At 47.6% G+C, this 20,173-nt stretch overlaps 2 protein-coding genes and 1 long non-coding RNA gene across 3 annotated transcripts in view; 2 read left to right on the top strand and 1 right to left on the bottom strand.

The window, feature by feature from the left end:
* Nucleotides 1-20,173, top strand: part of LOC309635739 — a 191,839-nt gene that overhangs the window by 16,944 nt on the left and 154,722 nt on the right. The gene's annotated exons all lie outside the window — the stretch shown is intronic.
* The window catches only part of LOC309635733 (protein FAM241B), a 244,650-nt gene that overhangs the window by 179,444 nt on the left and 45,033 nt on the right, over nt 1-20,173 (bottom strand). The window lies entirely within an intron of this gene.
* NEUROG3 (neurogenin 3) lies at nt 19,368-20,015 on the top strand (the record flags this gene model as incomplete). Its single annotated transcript, XM_082339699.1, has 1 exon — nt 19,368-20,015. One exon carries the CDS (start codon nt 19,368-19,370, stop codon nt 20,013-20,015), a length of 648 nt encoding a protein of 215 aa, XP_082195825.1.

Raw genomic sequence — 20,173 nt, 5'->3', positions numbered from 1 at the left:
CAGTCATCAGATGCAGGCTGTGCAAGAAGGAAACATGACCTTGGCTATGGCAACTACGTTAACCTGAGGCAATCTCTGAGGAGGGTTGACAGCCAAAGGCACTTCTAGCATCTAGAAGAGTAAATCCTTTATTGCTAAAGAGCAAACTGGATGGAACATCACCGTAGCATCCACTACAATCCACCCCTCGTGCTGCTCAGATCTCAGATTAATTTCTTTGCACAAGTTCCAGGTGTAACTTCTCTAGAATTATGGGATGGTTTATTTACTGGGGGATAACTCAGAAAATGAAGGCATCAGCTAGAAGAAAACAATGCCTGCTATGTATCTGATCTCGGGCTACAACTGATACACATAATCCCCCTTATTTTCAATCCATTCTAGATTTCCTTCCCCCATAGAAATTATCTCTGCTGGGCTCAGTGGTTTACCTGATGGCATGACCCTCATCCCTGAGAGGTCTGAGCCCCTATCACCATGCTCTACTCAGGTTGTGGCTGCTACACTTGTCCATCTATCACCGAGATTCATCCAAGTGGATCATCTGGGTAATGAACATATTACTCCCCGCCTCCACTTTGTATCAGGTGTCTACATCATTCTGGGGATTGAAATCAACTACTCCTGCCAAGATGATGGCTCATCTTCCTGCTTCAAGGAGCTTGATATGCCAAGGCTGCAACCTAAACTTGTAGTTCCACGCACTCATGTTCTATCTCCTGTTGGAGCACTCTCCCTTTGGGTTCCTAGGGTCTGCACACCCAGAATGGTGGAGGCAGAGAGCTGAATTCCCCAAAAGGGTCATTGAGTGTGATAGAAAGTGGGGCTACTCCTGCCTCCACTCTATTGATTCCGGGACTCGTGTGTTCTACCCTACTGAGTATACAGCACCATATAGAGTGTTGATTTAGAATGTACACTGTGTCTGCCGAAGAAGACATACAGATGGCCAACAGACACATGAAAGATGCTCAACAACACTAATCATAAGGGAAATGCAAATCAAAACCACAGTGAAATATCACCTCAGACCCATCAGAATGGCTATCATCAAAAAGACAACAAATAACAAGTGTTGGTAAGGACATGAAGAAAAGGAAACCCCCATGCACTATTGGTGGGGATTGTAAATTGGTGCAGCCACTATGCAAACAGTATGGAGGTTCCTCAAAAAATTAAAAATCAAATTGCAATACGATCCAGCAATTTAACTTTGGGGTATTTACCCAAAGAAAACAAAACACTAATTCAAAAAGACATATGCACACCAATGTTCACTGCAGCATTATTTATAACAGCCAAGATATGGAAGTAACCTAAGTGTTTGTTGATAGATGAATGGATCAAGAAGATATACGTATATATACACACACATACATACACAATGGAATATTACTCAGCCATAAAAATGAAATTTTGCAATTTGTGACAACATGGCTGGATAGAGGCTATTATTCAAAGCGAAATAAGTCAGACAGAAAGACAAGTATCTCACTTACATGTGGAATCTAAAAAAACAAAACAAAACAAAATAAAAACAGACTGATAGGTACAGAGAATAAATAGATGGTTACCAGAGGGGAGGGCGATGGGAAGGGTTGAAATAGGTGAAGGGGATTAAGAGGTAAAAATCTCCAGTTATAAAATAAGCCATGGTAATGTCTTATACAGCATAAGGAATATGGTCAGTAATACTGTAATAACTTTGTATGGAAACAGATGGTTACTAGACTTATTGTAGTGATCACTTCATAATATATGCAAATGTCAAATCACTGTGTAGTATACCTGAAACTAACATAATATTGTACATCAACTATATTTCAATAAACAAACAAACAAAAGAATGTATGTTATGTTCTGGAGGATGGTGTCCTATCCTTTCTGACTCATTGGTGCCTTCAGCAGCCCATTCCAACACTCTGTTAGGCCAGCAGATTCTCAAAGATGCCATATGTGAAACAGCCAGTGGATGTCATGATCCTGTATCCAATCCCTCACCTTCTTTTCTATGACATAAGTCCCTTGATCATGCACAATGCAATGTGGGCATCCTAAAACAGGAGATTTATGTTGGAGCTGAAATGCCAGGAAAGGCCTCTGGAGAAGTGGAAACAACTTTTTCCCCTAAGACACGGATTTGAAAAAATTGCATATTTTAATATTTCAGGACCATCACCTCCTGCTTTCTCCTAGGCTTTTCCCCTCATCCTCTGTCTCCAGACTTTCTCTAATGTCCTCATGGCATTTCCTGGGGTGTAAAATATGGGCCATCAAAGACTGGCTAATGAAACAAGATTAGGGATGAATTCCATAGTGTCTCCCTGCACTGTAATCTGAGTTCTCACCACACACCTCAGGTGGCTAGTCTCATGCGTTTGCAGAGCCCCCTGCTGTTTGTAGAACACTTTCACTCACAGCACTACATTTGTAATGACAATGCTTTCTTATATCCATATGGAACATGCAGCTCTCCCTCAAGCTGGTTCATACGTTGTGTCTTACTCCAGGCAGAATTAAGAAACCCTTCCCTTGCCTTCAGGACAACACACCTTCCTGGTGGTCCTCCTTCCTTTCTGGTCACTCCTCCTCAATCTTCTTAGCTCTTCCTCCTCTCTTATGCCTTTAAAGCCTGGAGTTCCTTAGACTCATTCCCAGGCCCTCCTATTTTCACTCAATGCTCTTTCCCTAAACTGTTTCATCTATACCCAAACACTGGCTATACCCAGATGGCTTAACAAATGTGCATCTCCAGCACACACTTCCACCAAGACCTGTCTTGGACATCTCAAAGGCACCAAATGCAACATGTCTTCTGGTGATCTCCATCTCACTGACAAGTGCCCCATTATTTCTATTATCTCTTCCCTAATGCCCCATACTTGATCTATTGCCAGACTCTGCCCACTCTCCCTCTCTCAGCTAGATCCACCCATTTCTCTCCATGCCCTGGCCCCAGTCAAGCCCCATCCTCTCACCCGGACAGGCCTCTTGGCTTCCCCTCTGTGTACACCAATCTGCTCTTCACATACACACTGATCTCTCCATAAATGTACATTGTGAACATGCCAGTCCCCAGTTCAAAACCACGCAGTGGCCTCCTATTGCTCTCAAGGTAAATACCCATGAAGCTATGCAGGGCCCAGCCCTACCAAAAGGAGCCCTGCCAGCCTTCCAGCTTCATCTCAAACCTCTCTCCCTCCTTCTCTGTGCCCCATCCACAAGGCCCTTCCACTAGATCAAATGTGCCATGCTCTTTCCTGCTTCAGGCCTTAAATATGTTCGTCCTCTCTCTAGAACACCTTCCCTGATTGCAAGCTTCCATTGCACCCTAAAGCTTGTCGCTCATAGCTCTCACCACGGTTTGTCATCATCTATTCGTATGACTGCTTTGTTAACATCTGCCTCCCCCAAGTAGACGGGTCGTCAGCCTGTAAGAGACTGTGTGTTTTGCTCTCCTGTGCAGCCCTACCATGGACCCAGTGGCCAGCACCCAGTAACCCTCAATAAAGCATTGCCCTTGCTATGAGCTGGGCACTATTCTAAGTGCTAGACATCTATTAGCTCATTTAAAACAAGAACAACCTTGGATGTGAGCACTATGGTTGCATCCATTTTTAGATAAAAGAATCAAAGCCAGAGAAATTAAGTAATTAGTCCAACATTACAAAGAGATTAAGATCCGTCCATAGCCTGTATTCGGACCTTCCTAGCTAACTCCACAGTTCGCTTTTTTTTTTGTTTGAATTTTTGAATTTTATTTTATTTTATTTTTATACAGCAGGTTCTTATTAGTTATCTATTTTATACATATTAATGTATACATGTCAAGCCCAATCTCCCAATTCATCCCACCACCACCACCACCCTCGCCACTTTTCCCCCTTGGTGTCCATACGTTTGTTCTCTACATCTGTGTCTCTATTTCTGCTCTGCAAACCAGTTCATCTGTACCATTTCTCTAGGTTCCACATATATGCATTAATATACAATATTTGTTTTTCTCTTTCTGACTTACTTCACTCTGTATGACAGTCTCTAGATCCATCCATGTCTCAACAAATGACTCAATTTCGTTCCTTTTTATGGCTGAGTAATATTCCATTGTATATATGTGCCACATCTTCTTTATCCATTCATCTGTCAATGGGCATTTACGTTGTTTCCATGACCTGGCTATTGTAAATAGTGCTGCAATGAACATTGGGGTGCATGTGTCTTTTTGAATTATGGTTTTCTCTGGGTATATGCCCAGTAGTGGGATTGCTGGATCATATGGTAATTCTATTTTTAGTTTTGTAAGGAACCTCCATACTGTTCTCCATAGTGGCTGTATCAATTTACATTCCCACCAACAGTGCAAGAGGGTTCCCTTTTCTCCACACCCTCTCCAGCATTTGTTGTTTGTAGATTTTCTGATGATGCCCATTCTAACTGGTGTGAGGTGATACCTCATTGTAGTTTTGATTTGCATTTCTCTAATAATTAGTCATGTTGAGCAGCTTTTCATGTGCTTCTTGGCCATCTGTATGTCTTCTTTGGTGAAATGTCTATTTAGGTCTTCTGCCCATTTTTGGATTGGGGTGTTTGTTTTTTTAATATTGAGCTGCATGAGCTGTTTATATATTTTGGAGATTAATCTTTTGTCCATTGATTCATTTGCAAATATTTTCTCCCATTCTGAGGGTTGTCTTTTTGTCTTGTTTGTAGTTTCCTTTGCTTTGCAAAAGCTTTTAAGTTTCATTAGGTCCCATTTGTTTATTGTTGTTTTTATTTCCATTACTCTAGGAGGTGGATCAAAAAAGCTCTTGCTGTGATTTATGTCAAAGAGTGTTCTTCCTATGTTTTCCTCTAAGAGTTTTATAGTGTCCGGTCTAACATTTAGGTCTCTAATGCATTTTGAGTTTATTTTTGTGTACGGTGTTAGGAAGTGTTCTAATTTCATTCTTTGACATGTAGCTGTCCAGTTTTCCCAGCACCACTTATTGAAGAGACTGTCTTTTCTCCATTGTATATCCTTGCCTCCTTTGTCATAGATTAGTTGACCATAGGTGCATGGGTTTATCTCTGGGCTTTCTATCCTGTTCCATTGAGCTATATTTCTGTTTTTGTGCCAGTACCATATTGTCTTGATTACTGTAGCTTTGCAGTAGAGTCTGAAGTCAGGGAGTCTGATTCCTCCACCTCCGTTTTTTTCCCTCAAGACTGCTTTGGCTATTCGGGGTCTTTTGTGTCTCTAAACACATTTTAAGATTTTTTGTTCTAGTTCTGTAAAAAATGCCACTGGTAATTTGATAGGGACTGCATTGGATCTGTAGATTGCTTTGGGTAGTATAATCATTTTCACAATATTGATTCTTCCAATCCAAGAACATGGTATATCTCTCCATCTGTTTCTGTCATCTTTGATTTCTTTCATCAGTGTCTTATAGTTTTCTGAGTACAGGTCTTTTACCTCCTTAGGTAGGTTTATTCCTAGGTATTTTATTCTTTTTGTTGCAATGGTGAATGGGATTGTTTCCTTAACTTCTCTTTCTGATCTTTCGTTGTTAGTGTATAGGAATGCAAGAGATTTCTATGCATTAATTTTGTATCCTGCAGCTTTACCAAATTCATTGATTAGCTCTAGTCGTTTTCTGGTGGCATATTTAGGATTCTCTGTATATAGTATCATGTCATCTGCAGACAGTGACAGTTTTACTTCTTCTTTTCCAATCTATATTCATTTTATTTCTTTTTCTTCTCTGATTGCCATGGCTAGGACTTCCAAAACTATGTTGAATAATAGTGGTGAGAGTGGACATCCTTGTCTTGTTCCTGATCTTAGAGGAAATGCTTTCAGTTTTTCACCATTGAGAATGATGTTTGCTGTGGGTTTGTCATATATGGCCTTTATTATGTTGAGGTAGGTTCCCTCTATGCCCACTTTCTGGAGAGTTTTTTAATCATAAATGGGTGTTGAATTTTGTCAAAAGTTTCTTCTGCATCTATTGAGATGATCATATGGTTTTTATTCTTCAATTTGTTAATATGGTGTATCACATTGATTGATTTGTGTATATTGAAGAATCCTTGCATCCCTGGGATAAATCCCACTTGATCATGGTGTATGATCCTTTTAATGTGTTGTTGGATTCTGTTTGCTAGTATTTTGTTGAGGATTTTTGCATCTATATTTATCAGTGATATTGGTCTATAATTTTCTTTTTTTGTAGTATCTTTGTCTGGTTTTGGTATCAGGGTGATGGTGGCCTCGTAGAATGAGTTTGGGGGTGTTCCTTCCTCTGCAATTTTTTGGAAGAGTTTGAGAAGGATGGGTGTTAGCTCTTCTCTAAATGTTTGATAGAAATCACCTGTGAAGCCATCTGGTCCTGGACTTTAGTTTGTTGGAAAATTTTTAATCACAGTTTCAATTTCATTCCTTGTGATTGGTCTGTTCATATTTTCTATTTCTTCCTGGTTCAGTCTTGGAAGGTTATACCTTTCTAAGAACTTATCCATTTCTTCCAGGTTGTCCAGTTTATTGGCATAGAGTTGCTTGTAGTGGTCTCTTATGATGCTTTGTATTTCTGCAGTGTCCATTGTAACTTCTCCTTTTTCATTTCTAATTTTATTGATTTGAGTCCTCTCCCTCTTTTTCTTGATGAGTCTGGCTAAAGGTTTATCAATTTTGTTTATCTTCTCAAAGAACCAGCTTTCAGTTTTATTGATCTTAGCTATTGTTTTCTTTGTGTCTATTTCATTTATTTCTGCTCTGATCTTTATGATTTCTTTCCTTCTGCTAACTTTGGGTTTTGTTTGTTCTTCTTTCTCTAGTTCCTTTAGGTGTAATATTAGATTGTTTATTTGAGATTTTTCTTGTTTCTTGAGGTAGGCTTGTATTGCTATTAACTTCCCTCTTAGAACTGCTTTTGCTGCATCCCATACGTTTTGGATCATCGTGTTTTCGTTATAATTTGTCTCTAGGTATTTTTTTATTTCCTCTTTGATTTCTTCAGTGATCTCTTGGTTATTTAGTAACGTATTGTTTAGCCTCCATGTGTTTGTGTTTTTTATGTTTTTTTCCCTGTCATTGATTTCTAATCTCGTAGCGTTGTGGTCAGAAAAGATGCTTGATATGATTTCAATTTTCTTAAATTTACCAAGGCTTGATTTGTGACCCAAGATATGATCTATCTTGGAGAATGTTCTGTGTGCACTTGAGAAGAAAGTGTAATCTGCTGTTTTTGGATGGAATGTCCTATAAATATCAATTAAATCTATCTGGTCTATTGTGTCATTTAAAGCTTGTGTTTCCTTATTAATTTTCTGTTTGGATGATCTGTCCATTGGTGTAAGTGAGGTGTTAAAGTCCCCCACTATGATTGTGTTACTGTTGATTTCCTCTTTTATAGCTGTTAGCAGTTGCCTTATGTATTGAGGTGCTCCTATGTTGGGTGCATATATATTTATAATTGTTATATCTTCTTCTTGGATTGATCCCTTGATCATTATGTAGTGTCCTTCCTTGTCTCTTGTAACATTCTTTATTTTAAAGTCTATTTTATCTGATATGAGTATTGCTACTCCAGCTTTCTTTTGATTTCCATTTGCATGGAATATCTTTTTCCATCCCCTCACTAGAAGTCTGTATGTGTCCCTTGGTCTGAAGTGGGTCTCTTGTAGACAGCATATATGTGGGTCTTGTTTTTGTATCCATTCAGCGAGCCTGTGTCTTTTGGTTGGAGCCTTTAATCCATTCACGTTTAAGGTAATTATCAATATGTATGTTCCTATGACCATTTTCTTAATTGTTATGGGTTTGTTTTTGTAGGTCCTTTTCTTCTCTTGTGTTTCCCACTTAGAGAAGTTCCTTTAGCATTTGTTGTAGAGCTGGTTTGGTGATGCTGAATCCTCTTAGCTTTTGCTTGTCTGTAAAGCTTTTGATTTCTCCATCGAATCTGAATGAGATCCTTGCCCGGTAGAGTAATCTTGGTTGTAGGTTCTTCCCTTTCATCACTTTAAGTATATCATACCACTCCTTTCTGGCTTGTAGAGTTTCTGCTGAGAAATCAGCTGTTAACCTTATGGGAGTTCCCTTGTATGTTGTCGTTTTTCCCTGTTGCTTTCAATAATTTTTCTTTGTCTTTAATTTTTGCCAGTTTGGTTACTATGTGTCTTGGCATGTTTCTCCTTGGGTTTATCCTGTATGGGACTCGCTGCGCTTCCTGGACTTGGGTGGCTATTTTCTTTCCCATGTTGGGGAAATTTTCGACTATAATCTCTTCAAATATTTTCTCGGGTCCTTTCTCTCTCTCTTCTCCTTCTGGGACCCCTATAATGCAAATGTTGTTGTGTTTAATGTTGTCCCAGAGGTCTCTTAGGCTGTCTTCATTTCTTTTCATTATTTTTTCTTTATTCTATTCCACAGCAGTGAATTCCACCACTCTGTCTTCCAGGTCACTTCTCCGTTCTTCTGCCTCAGTTATTCTGCTATTGATTCCTTCTAGTGTAGTTTTCATTTCAGTTATTGTATTGTTCATCTCTGTTTGTTTGTTCTTTAATTCTTCTAGGTCTTTGTTAAACATTTCTTGCATCTTCTCGATCTTTGCCTCCATTCTTTTTCCAAGGTCCTGGATCATCTTCACTATCATTATGCTGAATTCTTTTTCCGGAAGGTTGCCTATCTCCATTTCATTTAGTTGTTTTTCTGGGGTTTTATCTTGTTCCTTCATCTGGTACATCTGGTCCTTCATTTTGTCTATCTTTCTGTGAATGTCCACAGTCTGCTCTTGATCACTCTCTGTAACTGCTCTTCATGAATGAGTGAGCAGTCTACAGAGGAGCTGTGTACAGTTCCACAGAGCTGGAGTTAGAACCCAGAGCCCAGGACTCTTCCTGCCAGCCTTGGTTCCTGCATCTTTGCCTGCAGTGACCTTTTCAAAAGCTTATAAGCTAGTCATCTGTGGCCTGGCCCCAACGCTGGCTTCATATCAAAAGCACCTGGGGTACTTGTTAAATTTTCAGACTTCTGGGCTACCAGAGGGCCTGATCTGTGATGGTAGGCACAGAAGAGTTCTGTAATTCCTAGTCTAGGTGCCTGTTGTCTCACCACTAGACTCTGAGCTCTTGAGGCAGAGACTGGATTTATTCCTAGTGCTGACCATAGTGCTTGGCCCACTTCAGATTTCAGTACGTATATGCTAAATGACTGAGAGGCCTTCATTTTGTTTTGCCAGGACTTTATTCAAAGCTCTTTATTCACTCAGAGCCTCAGCACATCTCTATAGAAGAGAAAAGAATTCTCAAAAAAAAAAAAAAATCAGAGAGATTGTATGACTTGCACAAAATTTCTCAGCAACCTTCAGACCATAGTAAATTCTTAATGTTTGGGGCAGAGGGCCAAGGACCCCCTGATGACCTAAAGAAACTCGAATCTTCTCAGAAAGATGCATGCATACACAGAACATTGCCTACTAACTTTGGGGTTTCACAATCCTTGGGAGCCCCTAGGCTGGGGGATGGACACTACGTTAAGGATCTCTACTGCAGTCCAAGGAGGAAAAGTTCATCTTTTCTAATAACTAAGTGTGATAAAGACTGTTGCTAATAGATTTCCAATTTATAACTAGGCATATGGTGACCTAGACTTCAGACTACATTTCCCAGCCTCCCTTGCAGCTAAATGAAACATGGGATTAAGTACTAGTTGATCCAAACATAAGCAGAAGTAATGTATACCACTTCCAGGTTGTGCCCTTAAAGGGAAGAATGTGCCTCCCTTTCTCTGCTTCCATCATCCCCACAGCCTCGGCTCCATCACCTGCATCAGAGTTTACAACAGCAGACTGGGTCTGATCAGTCCTTTCCACTCCTTCCATATCCTGCCAACCTCCGGCTGGCTGCCCAGATGCTCAGATCTCACATAAACTTCACCTGCCTGGGCCCATCAAGCTGGTGTCTATTAGAGACCCACCATTTACAACATCCTTGCTAAATTCTCAACATGACACAGCCCCTGTCCTCAGGGAGCTCATCCTCTACTAAGGGAGACACAGGACAAGGGACCTCCACACATCAGGCAGAGAAGGATGGGTACCAAATGAGAACAACACAGAGCAAGGGCTCTGGGACTTGATCATGGAATAAGAGTGGAAAGAGATCTGAGTTCTGTCTGACTTGGCCACACTTGTAGTGTGACACTGGACAAGACAAATTTCCTTTCTGTTCCCAATCATGTGTCAACTTAGTGTTGGGGACCACATACTAGTGAAGGTATTTCTCAGCCCCAACCCTCTGGTTCTTGATATTTCTCACAACACCTAGTATATCATGGGTTTGTGCTATTGTTCTGTAATGCTTCAGAAGGGGACTGGTATTACTTCTAATTCACTCAGGTTAAGAACTATAGTAATAAATTCCACCCATGATCTTGAAGGACTTCTGTGGCAGATGACTTGACTCCCCAAGTGTGTTCTATAAAACTGAATAGTCCCGGTGGTAAAGTCATGGGGATGGATACAGTCTCCTGGGGTCATCCAGTCCATCCCCCTGCCTCTAAGCAGACTATATAACCATTCTATGCCAGGAATGGGAGGTCTTTACAGAGAGGATTCCACCTCACCTGAAGAGGACTCTCACCATGTTTACCTATTAGGGAAGACATGGTCATAAATAGCCTAAATCCCTGCCTTTTCAACTCAAACCACTTCCCCTGAGTCTAATCTCTGTGACTGTAGGGAACAGCTGGCCACCACTGTCTCCTGATGACCCTTCATAAACATTTATGGGACAGAGGTAAGGTGTGCCCAATTAACCCAGGCCATCTTGGTATCTGGGCAATTGCATTGACAGGAATTTGATTTGCTGTTTCCTGTGCAGACTTGAAGCTCTGCATAAAAGTGCTCCCTTCTACACTTAATATCTGCAAAGTGTACCCCACCCACCAAATAAGGTCACATGCCAGGGGCCTCCAAGCCCACTACGGTTTCTGCTGGACAAGAGTGAATGAGCCATATGCACACACCACCAGCTCATTGATTAGCCCACACGCCCTTCCTTGGTAGTTGTTCTGCAAGAGCCTAACTGGGTTGGGTTTACAACCAGCTCATAAGTGGGATCCACAGTGTAACATAGAGCCAGGGTGGATGAGGCACAGACGTGGGGTCAGAAGACTTAGATTCTTATTCCCACTCCACAGTACAAATTGGGTGCCCTTGGGTGAGTCACATCAGCTCTGCAAAGCATCAGTTTCTTCATATGAAAAATGGGATTAAGATCTCTGACCATGTGGCCTCACTGGTGTGCTGAGAAATAATAATGGGTGATAAAGTGCCCATCAAATATAAACCTGTGTCATAATTGTTGATGATACTGCTACGGTGGCTGCTTAACACAGCAGGCTTCAAAGTGGGTTGCCTGGACAGGGGGGCATGAGGAGAGTCACGTATTAGAACTTCTAGTTATATTTATTTTTATTTCCTGGGTGCAAATTTCTTTGAAGGTATGTTTTATAAAGTACATATTACATTGTATTTATAAAGATTGAGCACTCACTACCTGCTGATGTTGATCACTTTAAACAAATCCGATCATTTAAGCCCCATGAGGTAGGTACTCTATTATTATGCCCATTTTATAGGTGAGAAAATGGAGGTGGCTCAGAGCGGTTGAGTCAATTAGCCAAAGTTACACAGCTGCTAGGCACAGAAATCCAAAATGGAACCCAGGGTGTCTGGCTCAAATCACATTCTCTTTTCCACTACTTGCCCTGTCTGGTACAGAAAGACATCTATCATTTACAATAAATCATATTTTGCATATGCTTTATATTGTACATAATATGTGAAGAATTATAAGTAGCTAACATATTTTGAAGGGTGTGCCTAAAATAGTTTTCTGATAGTGCCACATAATCAAAAAAAACTGGGCCCACCTATTTTACAGTCTAAGCAAGGGGGGACAGGAAGATTATTGCCCTCACAGCAGGGCTGGGGCTGCAGTGAGGTTAAGTGAGGTGACTTGAGCACACAAATTAAGAAGATGCGCACTCTGAAGGGACTGCAAGCCTGGCCCTGCCTCTGTAGCATTGCCCGCGAGATAGGGGAGGCTCTTGGAAGCCACAGGAAGACAAAGACAAGAGAGAAGGGAAAAGTCTGCCTTATTTATTGTTCCCAAACCCCTCAACTCCTGTGCCCCCAAAGCCCTGGCTGAGACCTGCCCACCTCCAAAGGGCTCCAGGTGGCAGGATGAAGATCCTGGAGTGTGGGCAGTGGGTAGGTGGCCAGGAGGGTGACTAAATGAAGATTCCCTGCCAGCTGGCTGGAGGGGACACAGGGAAGAGGAGTTCCAGACTCGGCTCTATGACCTTGAGCTTCAGATTGGTCAGGGGTAAAATGGGAACAAGAAAAATCCCTTCCTGAAGCCCACACAGGTTGTGTGAGAGGGTGATCTGCCTCCTTCAAGGTTCTATACGGATAGAATGCTATTAAGTGCTTCGTAGAAAGCTGCACTGCATTACATTCTGTGGCTTCTCCACTGAGTTACTCTAGAATTAACTCTTGACCCTGCCCACCTTCTACCCCTGTCCCTTTATTAAGTTGCCTTCCCAATCTGATAACTGGAGGTGGGGTGAGTATCTCATGTATGGTGACCTCAAAAAGTGAGATGCCCTCACCCCCAACTCACAGCAGTTCTGACACCCTTTGGTTCTGACTGCTTTTGCCTATACAGAATCCCCACAGGGCTGAGGGTGGTTGGGTAGGGGACATCAGGACAGGGGAACAGAGGGACCACCAGGCAGAGGACTCCCCTGCCAGCACAAGCCCTGACTTCTACAAAAGAGATTTCTCCCAAAGGAGACTGCCCCCTGCCCTGGGCCAGTGGACCTCAGAAAGGTCAGAACCCCTACAGTCAAAAAAAAAACAAACACGCACACAGAAAAGAAAGACAATTTGTGAAAGGCTGAGGGAAGCTGTCTCTATCTTTCAAAATGGGCAGCGTTCATCCAAGCTCACAGTGAGGGTGGGAGGGGCATGTTCTTCTCCAAAAACAGGCCTGGAGAGACTAAGGGGCTGAAGAGCCATACATCCACCACCCAGCTTCCCAGCTCCATCCTGGCACTGGAAGAAATGAAGGTCTGAAAGCCTGGTATCATCAGGCATGCCTGACTGTCACCGAATGTCACAGTGGCCCAAAGGTTGCCTGTGCCCTGAGAGTTGAAAGACAGAGGGACAGAAGATAGCTTCCTAAACCCCTCAGTGCCTGTCTTTCCCTACGACCAACACTGCCCTCAGCCACTCAAATGTTGGTGAAAGACTCAGCCAACCAGAAACTCACATCTGGGAACCAGTGTGGATGTTGGGGAGCGGGAGAAGAGCTGCACTGTCTCTGGGTTTCCTCCACTCACAGCCTAAGGCCCGTTGCTATCCAAGACTTCCAAATTTTGCAAAACTTGAAAAGAAAATTACAAAGTATTTCCTTCACAGCTTTTTCCTTTAATAGAGGGGACACCGAGGCCCGTGTAAAATAATTTGCTCAGGTGGCACAGGGATATTGGCAGAGCCAGGTCCCCTCTCCCCCCTCCACTGCTCTCCTCATCATGCTCTGTTAGCGCACCCGCCAAGGAGATAAGTGAGCTGGTGAAGTGTGCCCAACGGACTCCTCCAGCCCTAGTGCGCCTCAGGTGGATACCCACCCAGGGAATCCCGTAAGGACCAAGGCGTCTTCACCACTCAGGAGTTTAGAAGCCCAGAGGTCAAGCGAGGGCCAGAGGTCAGGCAGTGCCGAACCCACACCTGCAGAGCTTCCAGCCCTCATCGCTTCTCCCAGGGGCCCCTTTCCTGCAGCATTTCCTTCTGCGCTCTGCGTCCACGCCTTGCGCTCTCCTGGCCCCCAGCGCCGCGCCGCGCCGCGCCGCGCAGTGCGCCACCGCGCCAAGGGGCAAGGGCGAAATTGGAGGGGCCTGGAGGGGCCTCACGGCCCCCCGGCGGTTTCCGTTTCTTCCTTTCGGGGGAGGGTAAAATCACACAGCCCTGTTTGTTTCCCCAGTCCGCGCGGCGCGGAGCCCGGCATATGGACATTTCGCGCTCCGCATCTGTGTCATTTGTCGCGTTTTCTGTGGATGTCTGCGTGTGTGTATGTGTGTGTTTGAGGCCCGGGCGCTGGGAACAAACGTGCATCTGTTAAATTTGACAATAAAGTCCTACAGCGAAGCTGCCAAGACTGGGACAGCGGGTGGGGGCGGAAGGCAGAGAGGGTGGGGAGAGCTGGAGTCTCAAAAGGCTATGCCAAAGCGCCTGGCCCAGGTATTATGTCGGGAGAAGGTGAGGAGAGCAGCTGCTCCTTCTCTCGGGGTGTGTATGGGAGCGAGGGTGCGTGTGTCCCTGTGAAGAGTACACACCGATCTGCTCAACATATGTCGCCACAAATCACAGTATCTCTCCCTCCTCCCGCCCCCCACTCCCTCCTAACTGAAGGCAGAGCAGAGAGAGGCGCTGAGAAGAGGCGCCGCTTCAACAGGTGCCTTGGTGCGCAATGCACCTTTTCACGCATTCACTGTCTCCGTCGGCGGCGGAGATAATGTAGACACTTTGTTTCCAGGCGCTGCGTGCGAGCTACGGACGCCCGGGGGGAGGCGGCCCTAGGCAGGGAGGGGCATCTGCAAATAAAGACCTCGGATGCTCCTGAGGTCCGGGGCCCTCTCTTCCCTTTGTTCGAGGACTCCCCGGGCCGGAGCTCCCTCGTGCGCCCTGGGGGGTGGCATATGGCGCCCTCTCACCTACCCAAGAAAAAGAACCGGCTACCCATTCAGGAGCGCACGAGGTCCCTGAGCCAGGGAGGGGGAATCTCTGGGGGAATAGCTTCTCTCCCAAAGCGAATGAGGAGCCCTCCTTATCTCTCCCCACCCCACCTCCGCCATCCTCTCAGCTGGCGCAGCAGCCGTTGGGTGGGGAGCAGAGCGCAGGGCAGCACCAGCCTGCGGAAGCGCCCCAGCTCCCGGCAGATGAAATATGGGGCTGGTGAGCCCCTGGAGACCATATGCTTTCAATAAAAGAAGACAAATAGGACCGAGATAGGCCTTGCAGCCAACCTGTTATAAATGGGTGGCAATTGGGCCAATGTACACGCGGGAAGGCCGGGGGGGCGGGAAGGCCTGCTCCGTGCCAAATCCATGTGTCAGCTTCTGGGACAGGTGTGCCCAGGGGCCAGGGGCCAGGTCTCCCCCATCTGGGTTTATCACGGCAAAGGTAATATTGTGCTAACTATGAGTAAACAGTCACTGTGAAAACGAGAGAGGGTTTATCAGAGGCAAACTAGTTGGGGGGTGGCTTAACAATAAAGTTGCCCGCCTTGGGAGCAGGTGACGGCTGGCTGCGGGACTCCCGCAGTAGATGTTTTCCAAAGCACTCCACTTTACAATCTCTTGTAATTATTTATTAAACGAAATCTATTTATTATTATTTTAGCAAACACTGGAGACAGGTGGGGCTTTCTTTTCGTCGTCTCCTTTTGTTTGAAGGGCTGTTTGAAGTGGCTAGTCTCGGCCTGGGCAGCTCGCTCGCCAGATTTTTGTCTTCCCCTCTTTCAGCGCGGAGGCGAAGGCGAGAGAAAGAAGCCCCCTCCTCTGGCAAGTCATTAGCTATTCAGCCTCTTGTGGCCCCCCCTCCCTTCCCCTTGTTTCTCAAAGAGCCCCCAGGCACTGCTAAGATTACCCCCGCCGACGGGAAGGCGGCAGGGCGGACCGCTGCCTTCCTTCTTTTCCAATCTGCCCGCGGTCTCCAGGCATCAGGCTGTTGCCTCTCTCCTGGGCCCCCTCAGCCTCCAGGCAAGCCTAGGTCTCAGAGAGTCGAGGGGCGTGGGGTTCCCAAAGGCCTTAGAGGCTGTGGCCGGCCGGGGGCTTCAGGAACAGGCTCTGCTCCCGGCTGGAAGAGTCCTTTCACAGATACCGCCAGCGCGCACTGAGTTGTCATAGCCTGCGCCTCCGCCGCCAAAAGTACAGGAGTTAACTTTGGAGAGGGGCCTGCGCATCCTCTACAGCTGAAAGGGAAGACGTGGATCCTTGATCTCTAATCCCCCAGGACTCCTCGACCTCCGGCCCCGCCCTCCGGACCAGAGGAAGGGCTGCGGAGAGTTCTTGAGTGCCTCAAGGAGATCACTGCCCCCGGCTGCTGTGCGCTCCTCGCCCTGTGTTTTGCGCAAAGCAGGAGTGGTGGCGGCCCGCAAGCCCTGGAGAGCCCTGAGCCGGAGTGGCGCTGGGAAAGCTGGATAAGAATTCTCAGAAGGTGCCAGAATTCTCTCCTAGTCAAGAAGATTCCCAAATATCCCCAGAATCTTCCCTGGTGCAGAAAGCTTGCCCTGCGGCTCTCATCAGTACACATGGGCCACCTGAGTCAAGACTGAGCCAAGGCGAGTCCCGCCTTCAGTTCTCATCTGAGGGCCACTGCAGGATGAGAGCCCTGGTTGTGGGCTGCTCTTCAGGCCTCCAGGGACCCATAGGGGTGCTTTGATCCCTTATGGCCAGGGCTCCCTCCTCGGAGCCAGGCTGGGTCCCCTAGTCCTAGGGAAGCATGCTTTGGGTTTCCTCTCTCAGATCCTAATTTGCAGGATAGAAATCAAGCAAGGCAGGTGTATAGGGTGAGAAAGTAGAGAGATGGAGCCTGAGTGGATACTGGCTCCCCTTGGCACTGGGAGATGGGGCCACTATCCTTTTTCTACTCTGACCCTGTCATTCCTCACAGACCCAGGACTTCTATCTTCTACATTTGGGGATGTCTGGTTTTGCCTTGAAAAAAAAAATTTCCCCCAATCAAAGAGAGGCAACAGCTGCAAGGGAGAATCTAGGACTAGGAGTCTTAGGACCTGAGTTCTATGTGATTCTGCTAGAACTTGCTGTGTGACCTTGCGTGAGTCACTTACCCTTTCTGGGCCTTGACTTTGCATCTGTAAAATGGGCCTAAGGTTCTCATTCTTATGACTAGAAGACAAGTTTGGAGCAAGTTGTGACCTAAGGGAGGAGCAGCAGCAAAATGTGGAACTCAGGAGTCTCGGCAGGGTCCCTTTGTTGGTCTGGAGCCTGGCTCCTAGCTTCAGTTCCCAAGCAACAAGGGAAGGAGCCTCTGCCAACAGCACACCAGCTGAGATCCTGAGGACAGCTCCCCCACCTCCACACAGACCTAGAGCCCTGGATCCCTGGCTCCCAAGCATATCCACCCTCTCTCTGCCTCAAGGTAATTTCGCCCTCCGAGCAGACTGGGCAAGTGTCAAGAGGCTGTCACTAGGGCAGATATGCAGACTTACTTACCTCATTTCCTCACCCTATCCCCTCAGTTTCCCTGCCGGGTCCTGACCCCCCTCTGCCAGCTTCCAGAGGCTCAGGTTATCTGGTTCTGCTAGAAAGTGAAGACCTTCGGGGCCTTCAGAGACTTAATCCAGACCCCGGTCTTCCCAGACTCAGCTTTCTCCCTGGGGGCACACTCACCCTGACTGACCAGAAGCAGAAGGCCACAGGGTGTCCAAAGCAGAGACAAAGGGACAGGCAGGGGAAGAAGGGAGGGATGGTGTGTTCAGACTCACTTTTATTTCCAGACACTGCTAATTGGGGGTCTTGAAGAGACCTTGCCCTGTGCTCACTGCCTGACCCCTGCCTAGGGGGCTGCACCAAGTTGTGCAGGCAGCCCCTGCCGGCCTGTGATTGGACAGGAGGACTAAGGGGAGAAAGAGTTGATCTGCTTCTTGAAGCACCAGCACTCCAGGGGCATTTAAAAATTTATTTATTTATTTATTTATTTATTTTTGGCTGTGTTGGGTCTTCGTTTCTGTGCAAGGGCTTTCTCCAGTTGCGGCAAGCGGGGCCCACTCTTCATCGCGGTGCGCGGGCCTCTCACTGTCGCGGCCTCTCTTGTTGCGGAGCACAGGCTCCAGACGCGCAGGCTCAGTGATTGTGGCTCACGGGCCTAGTCGCTCCGCGGCATGTGGGATCCTCCCAGACCAGGGCTCGAACCCGTGTCCCCTGCATTGGCAGGCGGATTCTCAACCACTGCGCCACCAGGGAAGCCCATCCAGGGGCATTTAAAATACACAGGGGCTCGCTGTGAACTCCTGGCCCTCTCCTGACCCCTTCTCATCTGAGCTCTTCCCCCACAGGCCCCGGCAGATTGCTAGGGTACTGTCCACAATTGGTAGTGGTGGAATGCCCCTGGAGGTCCCACCATAGCCACCCTCCAACTCTGAGGCACGATAAAAATGTCTTAGATTTCTGATGGGTGGTGGGATGAGGGGAGAGGTTCTAAGCACCTACATCTGAGCGTGGGGCATCATCTCAGGGCATGGTGGGGGGCTCCTCATCCCCAGGCAAAGGTCTCTAAGTGGCAGGGACATAGGCAGGATCTCTCTCTGTGGTCACCCTGTGCCTCATCCCAAAATAGAAAGGGTCAGTGAAACATCACCCTCTGTATTTCCTAACCTGACCCTTAGAGGAGGAGAGCAGAATGGCACTAGGAATTAGTGGATGCCCCTCCAAGCTGATAGGACACCTGGCTCCTTGTCCTTTCAGAGTGGTTTGGGGGCAAGCTGCCTCCTTTCTGAGCCTCAGTTTCCCCTTGTGTAACACACGGGGATTGACCTACCCTACTGACTTCTCAAAGCCCCCTTCAGGGTACCAAGAAAGGGTCTGGACAGATGCCAAGGAAAGCCAGAATAGGAGCAAAGCGGTTTGGGGCCGCCAGACGCGAGCTAGACAAGGCCCTTCTCACCGGGCGAGGCTCTTTGAGGAACCGAGAGTTGCTGGGACAGAGCCCGCGGGGAGAAAGCAAACAGAGCGGCATTCCCCTCCCCCGACCCCATCCACCCCTTTGTCCGGAATCCAGCTGTGCCCCGCGAAGGGCGGAGCGGGCTCGCGTGGCGCGGCCCCCTGGCCCGGGCGCTGATTGGACGGCGGCGCGGGCAGCAGCGGGGCAGGCACGCTCCTAGCCCGGGCGCAGCAGATAAAGCGTGCCAAGGGGCACACGACTGGCGGCTCAGAAAATCTGCAGGGTCTCGCAGCCGCGCCAAAAGAGAGCAACAGAGGCCCGGGCCCCCCTTTACACTTTTCTTCTCTGGGGCCGAAGAAACTTTCCAGCGGCGGCGCCTGCTTCTCAGCTGAACTTGCAGACGAAAAAGCCAGCGCAGCTCACCGCTGCTCTCACTGCCTACGGCTCTCTACCCCTTTGCGCCCTACAGCAAGGTAACGCCTGGAGCCACAGAGCGATAAGCAGAGGGGAAAGGGGGTCCTCTGGTCCGGCAGGGGCGGGGGGTGGCTTTCTCTCGATTTTTCCCACCTGGCCCCAGGATTGGGAACTGTGCCCGGGTGACTGACCCACTCTTACCCTTACCTCTTACCCCGCCGCAGGATGACGCCTCATCCCTCGTGTGCGCCAGCTGTCCAAGTGACCCACGAGACGGAGCAGCCCTTCCCGGGCGCCTCGGACGACGAAGTGACCTGCGTCGCATCCGCTCCGCCCAGCCCCACTCGCTTGCAGGGGAACTGCGCCGAGACGGAAGGGGGCGGTTGCCGAGGGTCCTCGAGGAAGCTCCGTGCGCGACGCGGAGGGCGCAGCCGCCCCAAGAGTGAATTAGCTCTGAGCAAGCAGCGACGGAGCCGGCGCAAGAAGGCCAACGACCGCGAGCGCAATCGGATGCACAACCTCAACTCCGCTCTGGACGCGCTGCGCGGCGTCTTGCCCACCTTCCCGGACGATGCGAAGCTCACCAAGATCGAGACGCTGCGCTTCGCTCACAATTACATCTGGGCGCTGACGCAGACGCTGCGCATAGCGGACCACAGCCTCTACGGGCTGGAGTCGCTTGCGCCTCCCTGCGAGGAGCTGGCCAGCCCGGACGGCGGCTCCCCGGGAGACTGGGGTTCCCTCTATTCTCCGGTCTCCCAGGCGGGCAGCCTGAGTCCCGCCGCCTCGCTGGAGGAGCGCCCCGGGCTGCAGGCGCCTGCTTCCCCTGCCTGCCTGCACCCTGGCGCCCTGGCTTTTTCAGACTTTCTATGAAGGGGCCTGTCCGCTGCTGGGCAGTGGGTGAAGGTAGAAAGGGAAGGGGCGGAAACCGTCAGAGACGCCCGGTGAAGGCCCTCAGGCGTACTTGCTCCTGCTGCCTCAGGCTCGCTGACCCCTGGCGGGCCCAGGCGCCCAAGAGGGTGGCAGGCCGG

This window comes from Balaenoptera borealis (genome assembly GCF_965194805.1).
Source record: "Balaenoptera borealis genome assembly, chromosome: 10".
Lineage (NCBI taxonomy): Eukaryota > Metazoa > Chordata > Mammalia > Artiodactyla > Balaenopteridae > Balaenoptera > Balaenoptera borealis.
The sequence above is the reverse complement of the archived record's forward strand: the minus strand, read 5'-3'. Positions and strand labels throughout refer to the sequence as shown.